The 24,580-nt window shown below is 39.0% G+C and overlaps 1 protein-coding gene across 3 annotated transcripts in view; it reads right to left on the reverse strand.

The window, feature by feature from the left end:
• Nucleotides 1-24,580, reverse strand: part of LOC307180226 (IQ domain-containing protein H-like) — a 73,452-nt gene that overhangs the window by 41,385 nt on the left and 7,487 nt on the right. For 2 of the 3 annotated variants that reach the window (XM_079910336.1, XM_079910335.1), the window contains exons 3-4: nucleotides 23,332-23,423; nucleotides 11,301-11,418 (exon numbers count right to left, since the gene is read on the reverse strand). In XM_079910336.1, the coding sequence (XP_079766462.1) occupies nucleotides 11,301-11,418; nucleotides 23,332-23,423 (210 nt within the window). Of the gene's footprint in view, nucleotides 1-3,457; nucleotides 3,529-11,300; nucleotides 11,419-23,331; nucleotides 23,424-24,580 lie in introns of all 3 variants that reach the window. The other variant, XM_079910337.1, reaches the window with a different exon arrangement.

Raw genomic sequence — 24,580 nt, forward strand, 5'->3', positions numbered from 1 at the left:
CAGATATATCAAATGTGACTCTCATTTAGACTTTGGTTTGTAAGAACAAAAGTTATTATCAGAGCCAATTACTGTTTTACCTACATGGCTGCACAGAGCAGGGAGCTCAATTTTCATCTCATCAGTGATTTTGTGGTATTTATTTTATTACTATGCCCACAAAGTGATATAAGAAGGAAATAGCTTATGCTATTAAAACTAAGGCTTGAACATAAGGGGCTAAGGTTTCTTTTAGAAGAAGTTCTGAATTAAAAACTCTAGGCAGCGTGTAATGCCAGCTCCCCAGACATGGGCAGACCATAAAATGACATACATCTGAGCAGTAGATCCCACACAGAGTAATCAAAATTGAAATGCTTCACAAACAAAGTTGAGACAAGCTATTTACTAAGTTACAGTGTTATCAGCATAACATTATTCTCAACAGTGTTTGCTACAAGTAATGCCTTCTTTTTTTAAATTCAATTTTATTAATTTTAAATTATTTTTTAATTATTTTTTTAATTAAAAATTTTTTTTGGCTGTGTTGGGTCTTTGTTGCTGCATGCGGGCTTTCTCTAGTTGCAGCAAGCGGGGGCTAGTCTTTGTTGTGGTGTGCAGGCTTCTCATTGTGGTGGCTTCTCTTGTGGCAGAGCGTGGGCTCTAGGCACACGGGCTTCAGTAGTTGTGGCATGCAGGCTCAGTAGTTGTGTCTTGTGGGCTCTAGAGCGCAGGCTCAGTAGTTGTGGCGCACGGGCCCAATTGCTCCGCGGCATGTGGGATCTTGCCGGACCAGGGATTGAACCCATGTCCCCCGCACTGGCAGGTGGATTCTTAACCACTGTGCCTCTAGGGAAGTCCCACTACAAGTAATGCCTTCTAAAGTGTATGTTGGTTAATATCATATTCCCACTGGTTAAAGATATCTGCTGTTTAATCTCAAAACCAAAAAAAAGAAAAAGAATCCAGTCACCTTTAATGCTCTGATTCTTTCAACCATTATTATATTTATTTGAAAGAACAGTAGATACCAAGTCCTAGTTCAAGCTATATGATCTAGATTTTTCATTTGTTAAAACTGGGTAGTAATACCTACCTACATGGGGTTGTTTGTGAGGTTTAAGTGACTAATGTGTGTTAAGTATCTCAAATGATAAAGTACTACTCAGGATCCTACAGGCCCCAAAATACTAATGCAATGCAGTGAAACACTTCAAATATATAAAAATCTATAGTTCTTAATAATATTTCCCCCTTCCCCCAAAAAACCCTAATTGATAAATTAATCTGAAAGTAGATAGATCAAAGAAAGAATCATACATTTATCCCGCTTTTCCTGAAAATCTGTTTTTCAGATTCACCAAAGAGTTGCTAAGGGAAAGTTCTTCAGAGAAGCTAATAAATGCGGAAGGAATGATAGAATTATAAAATTACCAATAAACAAATAAAATTATGACTTTGTAATTCCTAATGAAATAGGTAAATATCAGTTTTTGCTAATATCATTAGGTGAAACGTTGTGGGGAATTTTACTATTATTATTTTAATTAATTAATTTATTTGTTTATTTTTGGCTACACTGGGTCTTTGCTGCTGTGCGTGGGCTTTCTCTAGTTGTGGTGAGTAGGGGCCACTCTTTGTTGCGGTGTGCGGGCTTCTCATTGTGGTGGCCTGTCCTGTTGTGGAGCACGGGCTCTAGGCACATGGGCCTCAGTAGTTGTGACATAGCAGGCTCAGTAGTTGTGGCTCGTGGGCTCCAGAGCACAGGCTTAGTAGTTGTGGCACATGGGACCAGTTGCTCCACAGCATGTGGAATCTTCCCGGACCAGGGCTTGAACCTGCGTCCCCTGCACTGGCAGGTGGTTTCTTAACCACAGCGCCACCAGGGAAGCCCAGTTGTGGGGAACTTATATAGGATAGATGAAACTGGTAATTCTCAGACTCACTGATCAATCTTAATAACATCATTAAAAGAGAGAGAAGAAATTGCCTCCTGATATGCTATAAAAGGAAGTACACCACACCACCTGTGAAGTATTCCCAACAAAAAGATGTCACCTGAATCTGATCAAGCTTCTAGATAAAACTACTAGTTTACAAGAAATACTAGGGACAGAGGAATGTGTAAAATGACACCATGAGATTGCAATCAGCCAATCCAGACTAAGGGGGTGGAGAACCTGTATGACAAATGACCTGGTTTCTTTAATAAGTGACATTAAAAAAAAAATTGAAGTACAGTTGATTTACAATGTTGTGTATAAGTGACATTTTTTTAAATGAGGGAAACTGCTATAGATAAAATGAGATACAAATGTAACGTGTGATATTGTACAACATGGGGACTATAACCTTTAAAAATTGAGAATCACTATAGTACACCTGTAACTTATATTGTACATCAACTATACTTCAATTTTAAAAAATAAACAACAACAAAAAACCACAAATGCAATGTGTGGACATTGTTTACATCCTGATTCAAACAAACAAGAGAAGAATAGTTTTAAAACAATTGGGGAAGACTGAACATGGACTGAGAATTATACAGTGTTAATGCATTGTTAAATTTGTTAGATGAGATAATAGTTCTTGTTTTTTTTAAGTCATTATCTGAAGTGTTTAAAGGTAAAATGACATGATGTCTGGGATTTGCTTTAAAAGACTTCACTGAGAAAAGTGGAGGGAATAGATGAAATAAGAATGGTAAAATTAAGGCAACTGTTAAAGTTGGGTGATGGTTACATGGATTTCATTTTGTTTTTGTGTCCATTCAAAGGTAAATTTTCATAATAACAAGTTATATTTAAAATTAAAGTGTAGTTAAAATTTAATTATTCATTAATTTATTATTTGAATTCTAACATTCTATGCTTTATGACATTCCCTCTTACCTCCCTGCTAGGCTAGGGGATCAACAATCACAGCATCACTTAACCCCAAGCTGCTTCTAAAAAGCCCAGCTGCCTCAGGTTAACAAAACCTTAAGACTTTAATTCCATTCCGATGTGCCTGTCCTATGTTCTGATTCCTGTAGTTGAATTGTAGAACAAGAGGAAGGTTGGGGGAGAGAGCTAACATTTATTCAGCCTCTATTTTGTACTTGGCACCATAATATGCGGGGCTTGTCATAATCCAAGTGCTGTCCTATAGCCCTTAAAATGGGAGGAGGGAGCATATATTATCGCTACTTTACTAATGAGGACAAATGGCTAAGGGACTTCTCAAGGTCATATAATCCAAAAGTGGAGAGACAGGATTGTATTGATGTCTCTGACTTCAAGAGCCTCTTTCCATCATAACATGCTGTCCCATTACAACGAAATGTTTGTTGATACACTCTTGATTTAACTTCCTATATATCAGGATCTATCTATCCTTTACTTCCTCTCTAATCCCCACAGGCACTGCTTTGATCTGTGCCCTCATTGATTATTACACGGACCTCTGTAATGGCCCCTACAATGAGTCTCCTTACCTCCAGTCCATCCTCTGCATGACCTTCAGAATGATTGAACTTCTGATCACTAATTGAAATACGTATCTCACCTCCAGTTAAAGAAAAAAAAAACCCCATAAATCCAGACATAGAAAAATTAAATTTGGTAATGAGAAGGATAACGGTAATGAGAATAAGACTGTTTGCTGTATGTGACTGAAAATTGGAAGAATATTACTTCAGTAAGACAGAATTTATTGTTCTTATGTATATGAAGTCCAGAGATAGGTTAGTCAGGGTTGGTTTGGAAATCCAGGAAGTTACTAGGGACCAGGCTCCTTCCAGCTTAATATTCTGCTATCCCTAATATATGGGCTTCTTCCTCTTGGTCTAAGATGGCTGCTAGAGTTCCAGCCAACACAGCCCCATTCCAGGCAGCAGAATAGAGAAAGGGGAAGAAAAATATCAAAGAGCACAAGTCAGCTATCTTTTAAGGCAGTTTCCAGAAAACTTCCCCCAATACCCACCCCTAACATTTCATTAGCCAGTACTACTTGGTCATATAGCTATGTCCAACTGCAAGGGATGCTGGGAAATGTAGTCTTTATGTTGGGCACCCATATATCTAGCTAAAAATCAGCTGCTCATGAACGCCATTGGGGCCCAGTCCCTTTCCCCCTTTCTGTCCTAACCATCCTCAGAATATTGCCCTTTGTCCCTACACTTGTCACCTTGTGGTTGCAATATGCTTGCTGCAACTTCAGTTGTCATGTCTGTGTTCAGGGGAGAAAGAAGGAGGAAATGGGAGAAGGGACATGCCAGTTGTTACTATATCCTTTCATCTGGAAAGCAAAATATCCCCTAGAACCAACCCCAGGAGACTGCTGCTCAGTACTCACTGGACAGAATTGGGACACATGGTCATACTTAGCTGCAAGGAAGGCTCAGAAATGAGGACCCTTATTCCACCTGGCATGATGCCATCCTGAACAAAATCACAGTTTATGGTAATGCAGATGAGGGAATGGATACTGGGTAGGGAACTAAAAATTTCTGCCACAATCATGCACTCTACCCTAGCTAAGGAAGCAAGTACAATAAGATAAAAGTGATAAATAGTGAAATAATGAGAGGTCAGTGGATTGAAGGTGCTTACTGAAGTGAAGAAGTGTTGGAAGAATGTACTATGTGAGCTGGCAGACTAGGACATAGAGGTCAGAGACTGCTGTGGTTGAAACAGATTTTAGAGATGATGTACTTACTGGTTACAACAAAGCCCAGGCATTTGGCATATCCCCCTGGCCCTACCAGAGTACTTTTGCCAAACCTCTAATATTGCACTCACCACTCTGTCTGTAGAATGCCTGTCTACAGACTGTGAGCACCTACAGCACTGAAATTTGCATTCCAGCACCTAGCACATAGTAGCATTAAAATCAAAATATTTGAAGAAATGAAACAGCACACCAGTGAGGAAAGACATTTTTTAGTTTTACTATGTTTGTGTCATTCTTACAATATGCCATGGAGACACTGTCATCAGCTTATAGCAGTAGTGTGTGCCAAAGGTGACATTCTGTCCTGTTTTTATGGCACATGGGCCAGTTGCTAATTCCGTGACCTCCCTTCTTTTGCTACAAGCTACTCTCATGTGTTGGTGGCCAGGGAATGAGGGCTCCCTGAATGCCCAGAAGTTAGCATCCCCTGGTAAGCCAGGGAGAGAGGCAGGAGAAATTTGGGATGCCATCTTTGAAATGTTATTGAACCATGGAATACCATATAATAAATTTTGAGTGTGCTTTGCAGTTGTAGTAAATAGCTTATGTTTCTGGAGAAGATGCTCTAAGTCATAAATATGTAGCTAATTGACTCTTCTCATAGAAACAATGTTATTAGAAAATATAGTCCTAAGGGCCTATTTTTTTTTATACCTCTTTATTGGAGTATAATTGCTTTACAATGGTGTGTTAGTTTCTGCTGTATATCAAAGTGAATCAGCTATGCATCTACATATATCCCCATATCTCCTCCCTCTTGTGTCTCCCTCCCACCCTCCCTATCCCACCCCTCTAGGTGGTCACAAAGCACCGAGCTGATCTCCCTCTGTCCTCGAGTCCATTCTCTACGTCTGCATCTTTATTCCTGTCCTGCTAAGGGCCTATTTTTGATGCCCATTTTTTATAGAAATAACCCCAAATACCATGTTTAATCACCTGTTCCACTAGCCGTAAGTTATACTGTAAAGTATAAACCTCTTTATATATATAAACTAATTGAATGGTAACCAATTACAGTAAAACAGCATTGCATATGATAGAGTATAATAGTGTATTACAAATAATTCTAATGTGGCTTCACAATTGCCATATTAGTATCACTGCAACAAATCAGAAATGGAAAAGGTCACTTTTATCAGGAGCATTGCATTGAGAAGTTTCTTTGGGCAAGTTTAGAGGGACATATCCGAGGATAATTCTGGGGATGGTTAGGAACTTTTGTGGAAAAAATCAGGAATTTATTCAGCTGCTTTCTTTTTTTCCCCCAGTTGTAAATTTCCCTGTGGCAAACACAGGGAGGGAGCTCAGGTTTTCGTATTTTTAACAGTGGTGAGGAAAAGCCAGGACTCTGAAGTTAAACAGAGCTGAGTCTGAATCCCAGTTCTCCTATTTCTTAGTTTTAAGTTACTATCATCTCTCATCCTTGATATGCTCGTCTGTCAGATGGGGATAACAATAATTCCTTCCTTCAGAAATGTTGTGAGGGTGAGATATGATTTCATCATCATGGCTAACACAGGCTCCTGAATGGTCTTCCTGCTTCCACCCTTGCCTTTCTATATCATATTCTCCGCCTGGCAGCCAGAGTGATTCTTGTCAATTGCAAATCATATCCGATTGGTCCCCTGGTGAAAAGCCTCCCATCTCACTCAGATCTCCGCAGTCCTTACAATGGTCTGCAAGATCTGGTCCCTGTCCCTGTTCCTACTTCTCTCCCCCTTGCACATTCCTCTCTAGCTTCCTTGCTGTTCACACTCCTAATTCAGGGTCTTCGCAGGTTCTGTCTTCTCTGCCTAGAATACTCTTTCCCCAATTATTTGCCAAATAACTTGCTTCCCCATATCCATCAGATTTCTGTTCAAGTGTCACCTTCCAAGTGAGATCATCCCAACACTCCCTATGTTCCTAACCTAACTTTTCTCTCATCAACTAACATACTCTATGTTTACTTTTCAAACTGTTTTCTGTTTTCCTAACGACTACCTTACCCCAACTAGAATGTAAGCCCCATGAGAGTAGAGAAATTTGGCAGACGCCTAAAATACTGCCTGCTACATATCAGGTACATAAGTGAGGTTGGCCAGTATTCATCAACAAATAAGAAGAAGAATGAACACTTACATAGCACTCACCATGCATGGGGCACTGTTACAAACATGCACGTATGTTAACTCATTTATCCTTACAACAGGGTGTCATAGAGCCCATTTTGCAGATGAGGAACTGAGGCACAGAGAGGTTAAATGACTTGCCAAAGTGCTAGAGAACCGGGATGTGAACTCATCCTTCTGACCATCATGTTGCCATCTACTGAGAGCCTCCTCCAGGCTGGGCACTGTCTAGGCACTGGTTACAGTAATGAACTAAACAGAGTCTCTCTGCTTTAGATTAATAGAGACTTAAGAAATAAAATAATCAAACACAATGTATAAATCTTAGCAGATCCAAGTTTGGACAAAAGACCAGTAAAAGCCGTTTGGAGGATAATGGAAATCTGAATATGACCTGAGTATTTATTACATTCAGGAAGTATTGTTATAATGGTAATGTTATAATGGTGTGATAATGGTATTGTGGCTAAGTAGGAATGTGTTCATTTTCAAAGACACACGTTAAAGCATTAAGGGGTGAAATGTCTATATGTCTGTATTTTAAAACATTTCAATAAAAAATAGATGAAGCAAAACTGGTAAAGGTTAACAATTGTTAAATCTAGGTGAAGGAGAAATAGTTATTCATACACTATTTTTGGCTTATTTGAATATTTTCATACTAAGAAGGTTTTAAGAAACCACAGAAAGGGAAAAATCGTTTTTAAAAGTTTCTGCTCTCATGGAGCTTATATTCTAATGAGAAGACAGAGATCACAGTGCTTGTTGGTTACTTGTAGGCATTCTCTTCTCCCCACTTTATTCTGTAAAATCCACCTGCTATTTCACCAGCAAATTTTTCCCATCCAATATTAAGTGAGATATAACTCACAGTGAAAATCTGTAAAGCAACCCTTACTTGCCCTGACATTTTCTGTCTTTTATCTCTCATCACGTTTTTCCTCATAATGGCAAAAATCCTCAAAACTTTAGTTTTTATCAAATTTTGAAAATCACTTTCTCAGTGAGATCCATATTCACAAAATTAAAGATTCTTCCCATCTTAGACACAGATCTTGCACATTGCTGTATTGTATCAGATCACAATATATATTTTTATATTTGTTTTGAGGGATAAAGCATCCATCTTATGGAATTCATTTGGAAAATAACTCTCAAGCAATGAGATGTGTTTTTTTTCCCTGCTCCGCAAACATACAAATTGTATCATGCTTCTGAGTAGGTCCTTGCGTTTAAACTGTTTAGGAACTTCTATTTGAAATTGCCTTCAGACTTAGCTTGCCGAACACAACAAGAAAATCAAACACTCTCTTGGCCTATAAAGTTTTTCTCCTCTTCCTCCCTCCTTCTTATCTATTTCGTTTGTTATTTCAAACCCTCTCCTTGACTGTTATGAGTACATGTGCGCCTATCGTCCAAGGTGTCTAAAAGAAGGATTGGGCTGGTGTTGATTTGGAGCCTTAGCTCCAGTCTTTTCTTTATATCATAAAGAAAAGCCATCAGAATATGGCTTTTTCAAATGTAAGAGAAATTGATAAACAATTCTTTATTGTGATTCTTAATTACAACTGAGAAACTCCAGGTGATTTGTCATTTTAGTTTTTTGGTGTGAAATGGAATTCCAAAAACAATTTCTTCACTTTGGAGAAAGAGCTTAAAGTAGCAACTGGGGTTTACCTAGTTTAAAAGGTTGGCGGTGGGCAATTAGAGGTGGTAATATCCCAGCTGGATTTCACAGCTACTCAATAATACAAGCTTTGAAGTTGGTGTAGTAGGCTTATAGAACAGCTGGCAAAACAGCACTGTTTGTCATTGACTTTACAGCGCAAAATTAGGGCTATCTTTGTGTCAGCAGTTATGCATTTTTAAGCAGATGTCACTGATATTAGATATAAAACAACAATAGGGATCCAGGCCCTGAAGGTAAAGTCAGGGTGGGAAACAGTCCACGCCCCTTTCTAAATGAAGCTCACCCCTGCTCGCAGTATTTAAAAGAACACGGGGCACATAAGATCCCTTATCTTTATAATCATTTGCCAGGATTCAGAACTCTTTTGGGAAAATAAATTTCTGGCCATAGTTTTTTTTTTTTTTCCCCTGGAATAATAATAGCAACTATGTGTTCTAAAATAGTCCTAATCTCATATATTTTATTTCATTGTCTTTACAACCTGGAGATCTCTAATCTTCCGCTTATGGACTAACTCTGGCCCTCCTGAGATTCTTGGCAAAGTAAACATTTAATGAAAGCAGAGTCTTAATAGTAAGGAAGATGAGAAGTTTAAGCTCCCTTTATAACAGTACTCTGTTTTTGTTTCTGTTTTTCGTGAGAGCCTTTATTATTACCTGGTATTTTCTTATTGATGGTCTATCTCCACTCCCCTAGAATGTAAGCTCTGTGAGAGTGGGGGGACCTGGTCTGAATTGTTCATCCCAGGGTGCCTCTAACAGTCCTTGGCACACAGGAAGTACTCCACAGATAGTGGCTGAAGGAACCCAATGTGACAAGTACAGTGACAAAGGTAGGAGTGGGCTGCTTTGAGAGTGCAGAGGATCCTGGATTAATATTTTATATGGGGATGAGCACACCATTCGAAGTCACTGTGGCGGTTTCATTTATTCATTCAACAAACATTTGTCGAGAGTAACCTGGCATTACATTGCAATGGACAAACTGACATGGATCCTGCCCTCATTAAGCTTATAATCTAGTGGGAAGTCAGGCATTTTTTAAAAAATCATATAACAATATCTAGTTACAAATTTTGGCAAATGTAATAAAGGAAAATACAAGGTATTCTCATCATAAGCATCTTTGCTGTACACATCTTTGCTGTAAGCATTTTTGCTGCAAACATCCTTGCTGCATAACTAATTGACCATAAGGCAATTCTGCCATGAAAGATAAAATAACTGGCTGACAGTTTTTGATTTGACAGTTTCCACTGGTTGAAATGCATTAGTCATTATTGATGGCTTTATCGGGCTGATTGATGATGATTTGCCCCAAGAGCTGGTTTCTTATTTTGAAGCACACTACCTGGAAAGAGAAAGAGACTGAAGGCCTTGAAGGTGCAGAGTTGAAGCCAGGTTTCGCACAGAACTTTGGAACATCTATCAGCGGACATGTAACAAATATGCCAAGAATAGAACACAGCTTAGCGGCTTTCACAGGGCAACGCAAAGCTCAGGTACAAACACGCACCCTAGTATTTGGAAACTGATACCTCTCTTAATGACGGACGACATGTCAGTGAAAAAGAAAAAGCACAATGCCAAACAAGGAGACGAGTCAACAAACAAACAAAAATATGTATACAATACTATGAATGAAAGACTTGAAAGACTAGTGCTTAGGTAAAACCCACAAAATAAAATTGGTCATTTGTACAGTAGTGCCATGATCTACCCACATTTTAAATGTATTCAAATATTTTGTATTTTGCAAAAAAGTCATTTAAATTTTGTTATTCATTTCTCATGCTTCTTTATGTCCTTGTTAATGTCCCTCTTTTGTTTTTTGTTATTTTATCTCTTATAGCAAAATTGCCTTATGGCCAATTAGTTATGTGGCAAAAATGCTTGTGGTGGAAATGCTTGCAACAAAGAGGTCCACAGCAAAGATGCTTCCTACCAAAGTACCTAGAAGTAATGCAAACAATTGTAAAAAGGGTACCATGTGATGGTGGCACAACTCTGTGAATATACTAAAAACCTCTTAAAAGGGTGAATTTTATGGTATATAAATTGTATCTCAATAAAGCTATTACTTGAAAAAGGGTATCACGGTGGTTAAGAGCACAGCCCTGGGTCCCTACATTTCTGGGTTCATGATCCTGGCTCTGACACTAGCTGTGTTCTCTTGGGCAACTTATTTAACATTTCTGCATCTTGGCTTCTTCATCAATAAAATGAAGATAATAATAACATCTCCTTCTAGGATTATTCTGAAGGTTAAACAAGTTAATGTTCCCAAAGCACTGAAAATAGCATCTGGTACCCAGAAGAGGTGAACTGTTACCACTTTGGGGGAGTCAGGGAGGAAACAGCAATCAAATTGAAAGAATAACCAAAAGCCAGAAACCTCTTGGGCTCTATTCCTTGCCGCCTGGAAACTTAACTTCAAAGAAAGCTCTTTTGTCATAGAAATTGACCATGCTGTGAACATATCTGAAACAACAATGGCATGTTTTCTCATTTAGAACACAATTTCCCACCTTTGCTCTTGAAAAAAAAAAATTCTTTTCTAACAGCTTTATGGAGATATAATTCATAAACTTTAATTTCGCCCTTTCAAAGTGTATAATTCAATGGTGTTTAGTAGATTCACAGAGTTGTGCAGCCATCACCACTATTTAATTCCAGAATATTTCATCCTCCCCCAAAGACACTTGACAAGCATTAGACATCATTCCCCACTCTCCCCCCCTCCTCTTTCCAGCCTCTGGCAACCACCAATCCACTTTCTGTCTCTATGGATTTCTCTCTTCCTACCTTTACTCTTGGAAAGGCATGTGGAAGTGAACTGTGCTGTCTTGGGGGTTGCCAAAGTTTCCCCTCAGATTCCAGAGGGAAAATAAATGATTTCTGATCAATTACAGCTGGAAGCAACCTAAGTTTAAAAAAAAAAATTAAAGTCAAATTTGCTATCATAAAAGCTTCACAAATTGTAACTTAAAAACAATGCTTCCTAGTTAAATTACATTTTATAGGAAATATTCTATTGGTAATTACAATAAATTTGACCAACTTTAGCATTTTTACCACTATAAAACTGCAGTTGTTTATTAAGCATAAGAACTTCCTAGCCTGATAATGACCATTATAGCATGAATAAAAAGCTCTATCTCTGGCTGAGTTTATATGATGCATAATTGACAGAATTACTACTCTATAAAATATTTCTCAATTAAAAAAATACAATATGCTGTATTTTGTTAAATAAAATTAAGTCACAGTATAGCCAATGTTAAATATATTCAAAATGCTGATCCCTAAGCAGTTCATCCTTATATTTTTCATTTATTTCATTTATTTTTTTAATTTTTTTTCATAAATTTATTTATTTTTGGCTGCATTGGGTCTTCGATGCTGCGTGAGGGCTTTCTCTAGTTGGGGCGAGTGGGGGCTACTCTTCCTTGCGGTGTGTGTGCGTCTCATTGCGGTGGCTTCTCTTGTGGCAGAGCACAGACTCTAGGCATGCGGGCTTCAGTAGTTGTGACACGCGGGCTCAGTAGTTGTGGCTCCTGGGCTCTAGAGCGCAGTCTCAGTAGTTGTGGTGCACGGGCTTAGTTGCTCCATGGCATGTGAGATCTTCCCGGACCAGGGCTCGAACCCATGTTGAACCCATTGGCAGGCAGATTCTTAACCGCTGCACCACCAGGGAAGTCCCCATCATTATACTCTTTAAACTTCTGCTATTTCATATAATTGCAGAGACTTAAGGATCAAAGGTGGTTAAAGGTCTTGTTAAGCAGTGAGGAGTTCCATGGGATAACAATGTGCAAACAAAATAAAGTTGTAAGAATGTGTATATGTGTGTAATGTAGGTCTTAATTTTAAAGCAGGTTCCAGTTCTTTAAGATGGTCAACATAATTAAGGTCAATTAAACTCAACAACAAATGACTCACTTTCTTGATTCTATTGTGATGCCCACTTTTGTAAAATTACCATTAAAAAGCAATTTATGGACTCTGGTTTCATTCCAACATGTAAAGAGCTTGGAAGTTTCACTCCAATCCTCAGCAAGAAAGCTGAAGAATCAGAAAAACAACTCTTCTTAGATACATCAAAGAATTGAGATCACAGGGAAAACTGCTGCCTTCAAAACTGGAGAAAGAGGTGGATAAAGCCCAAGAGCAGAAACCTGTTGCTGGAGCCAGTGCTGGGAAGAGCACTTAAATTCTAGTCAACAAATTTCTGGAGGCTCAGTGTGGATTCCCTTGAGAGTTAAAAACTCTGAGGGGCCAAGTCTTAGGATGGCAGATGACCCATACTTCCATGAGTTTTACCTCTAGGAGCCCCACCTTGTTTTCTCTGTGAAGATCAGAGAAAAATCCCCTCCTGCTTCCAGCAGGGAAAGAGGAAGAGAATACTCCAAGTTCTGTTCTTTGTTCTGTTCTCTATAATGAAAGCTAGGTCTCAGGGAAAACTATTTTATCAAAGCCTTATCTGACCTGAAGAAGGGCAATTAGCTAACTCCAGCTCCCTCTAGTCTTCCTGTCTCACCTAAGGGGGGGAAATGCTGAGAAAAACATGTGATGGTAACAGGGACACAGACCCTCCAAAAGAATGAGACCTAATCACAGAATTATTGCACGTTTCCCCCCAACACAGACTACATCCACAGAGCCTCTGCATACAGAGGATTACAGGTGAAAGAACTGCAAGTCTCAGATTCTATTTAGGAAGGAGTTTCTAGGGAAACCCAAAAACAATAGGGGCGACAAAAACAAAGATAGCTGGGGAAATTGAAGCCTCAGACATCTACAGTTACAGCAGACAGTAAACATGGCATAACACCTGGCCAGATAAAGCCCTACTTACTTCACACTAAATGCCTACCTACCTCAGTTCCTATTACCTAATACATCATGTCCAGCTTCCAACAAAAAATGACAAGCCATGCTAAAAGGCAAGAAAAAAACAGTCTGAGGAGACAAAGCAAGCATTAGAATCAGATTCAGATATGACAGAGATTTTGGAATTATCAGACCAGGAATTAAAAATAACTATGATTAATATGCTAAAGACACTAATGGGAAAAAGTGGACAATATACAAGAACAGATGGGTAATGTAAGCAGAGAGGTTGAAGCTCCAAAAAGAATCAAAAGGAAATGTTAGAAATAAAAAATATTGTCAGAAATGAAGGATGCCTTTGATGGTCTTATTAACAGACTGGGCATGGCCAAGGAAAGAATCAGTGAGCTTAAAGAAATGTCAATATAAACTCCAAAAATGAAATGCAAGGAGAAAAAGAATTAACAAAGCAGAACAGAATGTTCAGGAACTGTGGGACAACTATAAACGGTGTAACATACCCATGTTGAGAATATCAGAAAAAGAAGAGAGCAAGGAGCAGAAGAAATATTTGAGTAATAATGGCTAAGAGTTTTCCAAAATTAATGACAGATGCTAAACCATACACCCAGGAAGCTCAGAGAATACTAGGGAGGATAAATACCAAAAAACACACACCTAGACAAATCATATTCAAACTATGGAAAACCAAGGACAAAGAGAAAATCTTGAAGACTGCGGAAAAAACTTACAGAAGAACAAGGATAAGAATTATATCAAACTTCTCTTCATAAACCACGCAAGCAAGAAGAGAGTGAGGTAAAATATTTGAAGTGTGGAAAGAAAAAACCCGCCAACCTGTCATTCTGTATCCAGCGAAATTATCTTCAAAAGTGAAGAAGAAATAAAGATGTTCTCAAACAAACACTAAGAGAATTGGTCACCAGCGACTTGTCTTGCAAGAAATGTTAAGAGAACTTCTTCAGAGGAAATGAAAATAAAATAGGTCAGATATGGGATAGATGAGGCAAGCGGAGAATCCAGGGACCTCACCATCATGTCCTCCCCTACTCTCCACCTTTCAGAGTCTTCTTAAGTTTGTTTTATATATAACATCCAGGGGTTTTAATTGTATTTATCAGAAGGAATAGGGGAAAGTATTTCTATACCATCTTCCTAGAAGTGAAACTCTCTTAGTGTATTTCTTACAAATCCTTTTACCTCTGTATTTATGTATTTAGAAGTGAATTTGGGGACTTCCCTGGTGGCGTAGTGGTTAAGAATCCGCCTGCCAGTGCAGGGGACACTGTTTTGAGCCCTGGTCCAGGAAGATCCCACATGCCGCGGAACAACTAACAAATCAACCTGCCCTGTGTGCGCCACAACTACTGAGCCTGCGCTCTAGAGCCCGAGAGCCACAACTACTGAGCCCACATGCCACAACTACTGAAGCCCAAGTGCCTAGAGCCCGTGCTCCACAACAAGAGAAGCCACTGCAATGTGAAGCCCGTGCACCACAACGAAGAGTAGCCCCTGCTCACCACAACTAGAGAAAAGCCCGTGTGCAGCAACGAAGACCCAATGCAGCCAAAAATAAATAAATAAATTTATGTTTTTTTAAAAGTGAATTTGAATTGAGATACAATTTTGCATCCCCCCTTTTTCCCCTCAACATATGCTGTGAGAATTTTTCCATGTCATGAAAATGTCTTGGACAATATTGGTTTTAATAGCTATATAATACACAGATGTGTTGCAGATTTAATCATTGTTACTGTTAACATTTAAGGTATTTCCAAGTTTATTGCTACTAAATGTAACACTGAAATGAACAAACTTATACAGAGATCCATGCATATCTCTCCTTATATTCTAGGATAAATTCCTAAGATACAAACTACCAAATTAAAAAATAACAATTTAAAAAATCTTCTCACATACTTTGAAAAACCTCCTTTAAGAACTTTGTGACAACTTATACCTCCCACCAGTAGTATAAAAGTACACCCATCTTTCGGCCCCCTCATCAGCACTGAGTATTAGGGTGTTTTAAATGACATGTTTTGCTAACTTGTTAAGAAAAACAGTAATATATAATTTAATTCTTGTTTACCAGTGAGATTAAATATTTTTCACCTATTTACTGGTTGTTTGCATTTCTAGCTCTGTGAGTATTCTATTGATGTCCTTTTGTCTATGTCAAGGGTTTTTATTATTATTATTATCAGCGAGAGCACTTTGTATTTAAGAATATTAGCAATTTTTATATCATGTGTGTTGGAAATGTTTTCCAATTTATTGTTATTTCTAAACTTTATGATGCTTTTAAAAATTTTATTTTTTGTTTCAAAAAATTTCAAACCCATAGAAAAATTGAAAGAATAGTGAGCATCCAAATACCCTTCACCTAGATGACCAAATGTTAACAACCTGTGCTTTGTCTCTCTCTGTAACTAGGAGGTAGTCATATTCTGTAATAAGGAGGATTTGTGTACTGCTTTGTAACAACCCAGAAGAGATTGGCTCCAAGGGGGCTTCAATAACTGAGTGAAAATGTACCTTCTAATCTATACTCATCATTTAACAGAAACTTCTTCTTTCCTTCTCACTGTTTCTCATGATTATCTGCTTTGTTCTTGTTTTTTTTTCCCCTCAAAACACTAGCATCACAGAATATAAAATGAAGATTTCTGTGCAGTTCTGATGGTGTTGGTAGTCACCCTCCTAGTGTCAATAAGCAAAGCGTGGTCATTAAGAACAGTGTGAGCAGATATCTCAAGCAATAAAATCTGTGCAAGCCAGCAATGATAAGAGGAAGAATCACACTTTGACATAGAAGAAGACTCATTGCCGAAGTAGGGATAATAATGAAACCTATTTTGAAAACAATACAAAAGCACTTTGAGCTCTTTGGAGAAAATATACCACCTTTGATAATGTCCTTATCATTGTTTTCTCAATGACTGCTAGGAAAATCTTGCATGTGCTGCATCCATTATCATCACTTTGTGTATCTATTGGGTTTTGTCTCTGTTAGACAAAACTACCAGATATTTTCTTGAGCAATACTTGGGAAAAAGGAAAACCATCCCCTGTGAAAATTAGCCTTCCTGGTTTTCAGGTAGCTATGGTGTAGGAGAGGATACTTGCAGACACTTGACTGGACTTCAATCTGGTCCTCACTGTTCTGTTTGTTTTTTAATTTTTTAATTGAAGTATAGTTGATTCACAGTGTTAATTACTGCTATATAGCAAAGTGATTCAGTTATACATATATATACAGTCTTTTTTTAAAATATCCTTTTCCATTATGGTTTATCATAGGGTATTGAATATAGTTCTCTGTGCTATACAGTAGAACCTTGTTGTTTATCCATTCCATATATAAAAGGTTACATCTGCTAATCCCAACCTCCCACTCCATCCCTCCCCCAACCCCCTTCCCCTTGGCAAACACCAGTCTGTTCTCTATGTCCGTGATTCTGTTTCTGTTTCATAGATATGTTCATTTGTGTCATATTTTAGATTCCACATATGAGTGATGATATATGGTGTTTGTCTTTCTCTTTCTGGCTTACTTAGTATGATAATCTCTAGGTCCATCCATCTTGCTGCAAATGGCATTATTTTGCTCTTTTTTATGGCTCAGTAGTATTCCATTCTATATATGTACCACATCTTCTTTATCCATTCATCTGTCAGTGGACATTTAGGTTGTTTCTGTGTCTTGGCTATTGTGAATAGTGCTGCTATGAAAATAGGGGTGCATGTATCTTTTTGAATTATAGTTTTGTCCAGATATACGCCCAGAAGTGAGATTGCTGCATCATGTGGTAATTCTATTTTTAGTTTTCTGAGGAACCTCCATACTGTTTTACACAGTGGCTACACCAACAGTGTAGGAGTGTACCCTTTTCTCCACTTCCTCTCCAGCATTTTTTATTTGTAGAGTTTTTAATGATGGCCATTCTGACTGGTGTGATGTGGTACCTCACTGTAGTTTTGATTTGCATTTCTCTGATAATTAGCGATGTCGAGCATCTTTTCATGTGCCTATTGGCCATCTTTATGTCTTCTTTGGAGAAATGTCTGTTTAGGTCTTCTGCCCATTTTTGGATAGGGTTGTTTGTTTTTCTGTTGTTTAGTTGTATGAGCTATTTGTATATTTTGGAAATTAAGCCCCTGTTGGTCACATCATTTGCAAATATTTTCTGCCATCCTGTAGGTTGTCTTTTCATTTTGTGTATGGTTTTCTTTGCTGTGCGAAAGCTTGTAAGTTTGATTAGGTCCCATTTATTTATTTTTGTTTTTATTTCTATTGCCTTGGGAGACTGACCTAAGAGAACATTGGTATGATTTATGTCAGAGAATGTTTTGCCCATGTTCTCTTCTAGGAGTTTTATGGTGTCATGTCTTATGTTTAAGTCTTTAAGCCATTTTAAGATGAATTTTGTGTATGGTGTGAGGGTGAGCTCTAACTTCATTGATTTACATGCAGCTGTCCAGCTTTCCCAGCACCACTTGCTGAAGAAACTGTCTTTTTCCCAAGAGACTGTCTTGCCTCCTTTGTTGAAGATTAATTGACTGTAGGTGTGTGGGTTTATTTCTGGACCCTCTGTTCTGTTCCATTGATCCGTATGTCTGTTTTTGTGCCAATGCCACACTGATATTGATTACTGTAGCTTTGCAGTATTGTCTGAAGTTTGGGAGGGTTATGCCTCCTGCTTTGTTCTTTTTCTTCAGGGTTGCTTTGGCGACTCTGGGTCTTTTATGGTTCCATATGAATCTTAGGATTATTTGTTCTATTTCTGTGAAAAATATCATGGGTAATTTGGTAGGAATCACATTAAATCTGTAGATTGCTTTGGGTAGTGTGTGGACCTCACTCTTGACCTGTGTGACCTGGAACACTGGTGTGAGCCTCAGTTTGCATAGCTTTAAAAGGAAAGGGTAGGGCTTCCCTGGTGGCGTAGTGGTTGAGAGTCCGCCTGCCGATGAAGGGGACATGGGTTCGTGCCCCGGTCTGGGAAGATCCCACATGCCGCGGAGCGGCTGGGCCTGTGAGTCATGGCCGCTGAGCCTGTGCGTCTGGAGCCTGTGCTCCGCAACGGGAGAGGCCACAACAGTGAGAGGCCCGCATACCGCAAAAAAAAAAAAAAAAAAAAATCTACCTCATAGGTTTAAAAAAAGTCCTTTGTAAACTGTCAAGTGTTATGATAATGATGAAATTCATGATAATGAGGATGATGATCATTATTGTTTATCTTTTCTAAATAATTTTTAAAGGTGGATTCAGGAATAGTACTCATTTTGAGTGGACTCTCCCAATTTCCTGGGCTTCCGTAATAGAATGAAGCCCCATGTATCTGAAAAACATTGAATCTCAGTTACTCATAGGAACTGTGCTCTACTGTCAAAGGAGCAACAGGAATTTGTAGTCCTTATTATATGCCAGTCCTCTCAGAAGGAGTTGCTGCCATGGTTGTTTGGCCCCTGACACTCCACCAGACTCACTGTGTAAGCAGACATTGACAAGCCTACCAGCCTTATTGCCAGGTCCCACTCTTGGCTCAATCCTAGTGCAAGAGGCTTACTCTAGCCCTTCATAGCAATGGGGTAGCGGAATTTCCAGGACTAAGCTATTGATCACACAGAGGCAGGCCCTCTATTTGGCCAAAAGAATACTGATTCCAGGGAGTCATGCTTGTCCCAAGGATCCCAAGCACGAATGATCTGCATGAGGATTACCCAGAGTGTTTGTTACAATGCAGATTCCAGGACCCCATCTGGGAGCCAGGGAAAGAGGACTGTAAACCCAAGTTTAAGAACCATCACTCTAGACCTGTGGTCTCTCAAATAGGGTACCCACGTCTCAGGTGATACATAAGACAAGGCCATTCGTCGTGTGAAGAGAGTGTAAGAACTTCTATTTATCTATAATAAGAAATGCATAAAATAAAAAATAAAAATAAGAAGTTACTTTGTACTACTATTTAATACTCAGTTCGTCACTGGACCCCTCATGTGGTCATGTCACCTGCGCTTCTGGATACCTCCTGAGAGTGGAAGCTCCAAACCACAAAAGAACGAACAGGCGGGTCAGCATTGTATGTGTTTTTCCAGAGCATTAGAGTGAACTGCAGTTTATTCATGAAGTGGGTTTGTGGATTATATTATTTAGTTTTAACTAAACTAAGCCTGGAAAAATGGACAGGTGTCCTAAAAAAAAATCCTGCGAAAAGCCACACTGTATTTAAGATAATGATGACATGCATTGGGAATTCCCTGGCGATCCAGTGGTCAGGACTCCGAGCTTTCACTGCCAGAGGGCGTGGGTTCAATCCCTGGTCGGGGAACTAAGACCCCACAAGCCATGCAGCAAAAAAACAAAAACAAAACAAAATGATAACAAGCATTGGTGAAAAACAAGAAAATGGCAGAACTTACATTTTTACTTCTAGCTTTTCTTCAGCCATATTAAAATGTAAAAATGATGATCAACCAATCAAACTTATGAAGAGTCAGCCTCCCCAAGCCCCCCAAACTTAAAAATTATCCAGAAGACTAACTAAGATATGGGCTTACATCCAACCAGCATCAATGCTGAATCTCAGCTAAGTGTAGAGTATTTTGGGGATATTAGCCACAGCCAGTATAAAGCTGTCATGATTAACAAGATTAAGAAACCAAAACATTATAATTAATAACCTGTTTACAAGAGAAAGAAGTTTTGTGCTATTAATAAAGTAAAAGAAATTTTTTAACTGTTTAGTTCATCTTTATCTCATTATTGAAACATTTCTGTTGCTGTTAGTTGATAATTCACTCTCTATGATAATAAGTATATAATTTACAAATAAGCAAGCACATTTTATGGGTTCACACCCAAATTCTTTGACTGATAGCCTTGTGGGATCCAAGGCCAGGTCCAGTTTCTGTCCCAACTTGAAACTTTTATGAAACTAAGTCTCCCCCTTTGGCCTCCTGATCAGTTGTGAGCAACCGGTTTCTCAGTGAGTCATTCCGTCAGTCATGAAAAAACTCCTTGTTTACTTGGGTATCCTAAGGACTTTGTCATGGAACCTCAGAAGAAAAATGCAATGAATTGGTCAGTCCTGCTCCTCCCAGGCATGTGAACCTGAAGAAATTCGGGGTTCTGCAACCTGCTTTGCATATAATCTCCTGGGAGGCCACAGCAGACTCTGAAGCAAAGTCTATTCATGACAGTCTCTGGACAGTGCCCCACCCCAAGTGCAGAGCCAGGTGTGACTATCTACCTGGGAATATGACAGTCACAGACAACCGGCCCTGAGCTCCTGGGTCTCATGTTTTCCATTTCCATCTGCTGCTTCTCCTCTTCTGCCCTGAGCCATGCCCTGTGACTCACACTTCCACTCCCAGGGCCTGCCTTGGGTCTGCTTACTTTGAAAACCCAGTTTGGACTCTTCTCCAGTTTTGACCTTGGCTCCCCTCATTTCATCTTCAAATTTTGTGCCACTTTAGCATCCCAAATCCACAGCTATGACTGAATTGCTCCCCCAGGCTCGTAGGGCTCCTACAAACTTGCCAGGCTCCCATCTCCCTGGTAAGAGGGCCGGTGACTGTATTATTGTATTGAACAGGAAAGAAAGGATCCAAGGACCACTCCTGGGAGCCAGCTGAATGCCCCCACTAACACCTTCCTTTACTCTTCCAGACCCTAAAAGGGGCAAGGGTACACCTTGGCCAGGGAGAAGGACTGTACAAGCACAGGTCTCTGGCCAGAATCTTTCTGTTTGGTTCTCTGCTACCTAGTTTGCTCTTTTCAGTTATCATAGCTTGCAGATCTACAGCCCAGACTCTCTGTTCTTTGTCAAGATGAGAGGACGAAGAGAAAGCTGGAGACAGGACAGGAGAACTTTCATTAGAGTTGGTGACAGACATCTCTTCTCCTGTGTACTTTCCCCACCCCCTCCATCCTGGAGCTTTCTTACTGCTGTTTGTACCTTCCATCCTTTGGCTACACACTCCCCACCTACTACAGATCTCCTGGCTGCCATCTGAATAGGCCTCCCACGTTGCCCTGTGTGGCTCTCTTGATTTAGAGCTGAGTCAATATAAGTTGGTAGAGTAACCTCCAATATTTTCTTCTCCAAGAATCCCTTTTATGATTTTCCCTACAGATTGTTTATTTCAAAAGATGATGTATATTAACCTATTTGCAGGTCATATTGTTACTCCCAAATTTAAAAATCTAAGATGTAAATGACTAAAAACTAGGCAGACTAGGGAAGGTTTGCCTCTGCCAAGGGATGATGGATGCCTGTGGTACTACCTTCATGTGGGAGAAAGGGAGACAGGCAGAGTGTACACCCAAGCCTCTGCGCCCCACTCCTGAGGCTTGGGATGTGGCTGTATCTCCAGGTTTCCATGTTTCCATGTGTGCTCTCTGAAACTTGACCTCACTCTCTGATATGATTCACTTATGCTTGGTATACATGTATGATGCAAATAGGGCCACAGGGGTTTTAAACTGAGTACAAAACCTTAATCTATATACACTCAAATTCAGGAAGCCTGGATGTAAGAAGGTCCAAAGTAAGGAAAGGTCATTTCTCTTTTTTATTTTTATTTTTTTTAATTGGAGTATAGTTGATTCACAATGTTGTGTTAGTTTCTGCTGTACAGCACAGTGAATCAGTTATACATACATCCACTCTTTTTTAGATTCTTTTCCCATAAAGGTCATTACAGAGTATTGAGTAGATCTCCCTGTGCTATACAGTAGGTCCTTATTAGTTATCTATTTTATATATAGTAGTGTGTGGAAAGGTCATTTCTCTTTAACTCAATTCTAATTTTAATAAATCATCTCTTAGGATGTATTATATAATGAATATTTCAAGCAAGTTTTATTATTTTTGTTTTGTTTACCCTGGATACCAAAATCATCTTTACAGTAAAGCACGTATGACAGGCTAAAAACTGTAAAGAAAGTCCCACATAACCTGAATAGCATAAAAATGGATTTGTTTTAAAGTATTTCCTTTAGGAGCTGAATTTTGGATATGCTTTACTAAAAATAAATATATATATATAACACCAAAACTAGGACCCTGAAACAATTGTCATGGTGTCAAGCACTAGAATGCAGTACAAGTAATGGAGAATAAATTTTATTGAAGTCCAAATTCTGCCATTAACTTCTTTTTTTTAAAATTAATTTTTATGGGAGTATGGTTGCCTCAGCCTCCACTGCCCAACAAAATGAATCAGCCATACACATACAGATATCCCCTCCCTTTTGGACTTCCTTCCCATTTAGGTTACCACAGTGCACTAGGTGAGTTCCCTGTGGTATACAACATGTTCCCATCCGTTGTCCATTTTATACATAGTATCAGTAATGTATTTGTGTCAATCCCAGTCTCCCAATTCCTCCCACCCCACCCCTTTCCCCCTTGGTATCCATATATTTGTTCTCTACGTCTGTGTCTCTATTTCTGCTTTGCAACTGAGATCTTCTATACCGTTTTTCTAGATTCCACATATACGCATTATTATACGATATTTGTTTTTCTGTTTCTGACTTACTTCACTCTGTACGACACTCTCTAGGTCCATCCACATCTCTACAAATGACCCAGTTTCATTCCTTTTTATGACTGAGTAATATTCCATTGTATATGTGTACCACATCTTCTTTATCCATTCGTCTGTCAATGGACGTTTAGGTTGCTTCCATGTCCTGGCTATTGTAAATAGTGCTGCTATGAACATTGGGGTGCATGTGGTTTTTTGAATTATGGTTTTCTCTGGGTATATGCCCAGTAGTGGGATTGCTGGGTCATATGGTAGTTCTATTTTGTCATTAACTTCTTATGCAAAACTTCTACTGAAATTAGTAGAATGGATACGAACAAAGCCAAGGAGTTTTGTCTTTACAGTCATCTCACCTGTGTGAGAAAAGTTTTTTTTTTTCAATCGTACTTATTTTGGACCCTAAAATGGCTATTTTACTTACCATTTGGAAGCGCGAGAAGAATATAAGATATCATCAGTAGGAGTTGTTAAAACACGTTGGTGTACAACATTTAAATACTTCTCGATGTGAATCTGTTACGGAAAAGTTAAAGTTTAGGCCATTAGAGTGGACTTGAGATCCTCAGCTAATTTACTCCATTTCATTAGGTTAACTCTTGGAATGGTGTAATTAAGCCAAAAGGCACAACATGCTAGGTGTTTATTTCAAGGCTAAGGTATCATTAGGCAACTCAAGGCCAAATTACTTTATCCCAAAAAGCAGCATAAACAATTGAGACTCAAAGCTTAAGTGACCTGTAGCATTCTTCACAAATGAACCTACACAATAGTCAGTTTGCTACCTAGCTGGGGAAACTTGCTAGGCAACCCTGACATTGAGTAATGTCTTTCCCTTATGGGGACTTCAGGCAAGCATCAGAGGAAAGCGTTTGGCCTCTAGGTAACAGATTATTTTAAATGGCCAACCCAAAGACTCCAGCTGGGTCCAGCCCTCTCACCATCACGTAATATAGGACAATGGCATACTAGTCTGATGAGGCAACAAAATCTACCACACCTCTCAGCCTCAGGAGCTGAGCTGGGATGCTAATAACATGGTAGAGTGAAAGTCAGAAGCAAGAGCAGAGACGCTGATCATCAGAGGTCTGGAAGATGGAGATGGCCTTTATTTGGACCCATGTGCTAATAGATCCTTGTTTTATATATGAATGTTATCCTGGTCTGAAGATTGGATTCTCCCATGCTCTTATATTCGTCTAATAATGATGAAGTCCCTATCTACTTTATTTCTCTGTTCCAAAATTGGTGTATTTCTTTTCTATTTCCATTGTTACATACTAGGTTACAATATTTCAAAAATAACTAATCTCAAAATACTTAAGCTATTAGGGAAAAGTAAACTATTTTTTAGAATCCTGGTGAATTTGATAGAAACTCTCTGCAATGTATTGGTATGAATCCTTTTTTTTGTCAGGCATATTGTTGGACTGAGGAGTTGTTTTTAAAACTCTAAATGATTTTTATCAAACCACATTTTAGGGGTTATCACTGCATAATCATATATTATCAATGCCTGACATTCTTGTGGCACGTAAATCAATCAGTCAGTTAATAATCATCCTTTTAAAAAAGGAAGAGCAGGGGCTTCCCTGGTGGTGCAGTGGTTGAGAGTCTGCCTGCCGATGCAGGGGCACAGGTTCGTGCCCCGGTCCGGGAAGATCCTACATGCC

This window comes from Stenella coeruleoalba (assembly GCF_951394435.1).
Source record: "Stenella coeruleoalba genome assembly, chromosome: 2".
NCBI classification, from domain to species: domain Eukaryota; kingdom Metazoa; phylum Chordata; class Mammalia; order Artiodactyla; family Delphinidae; genus Stenella; species Stenella coeruleoalba.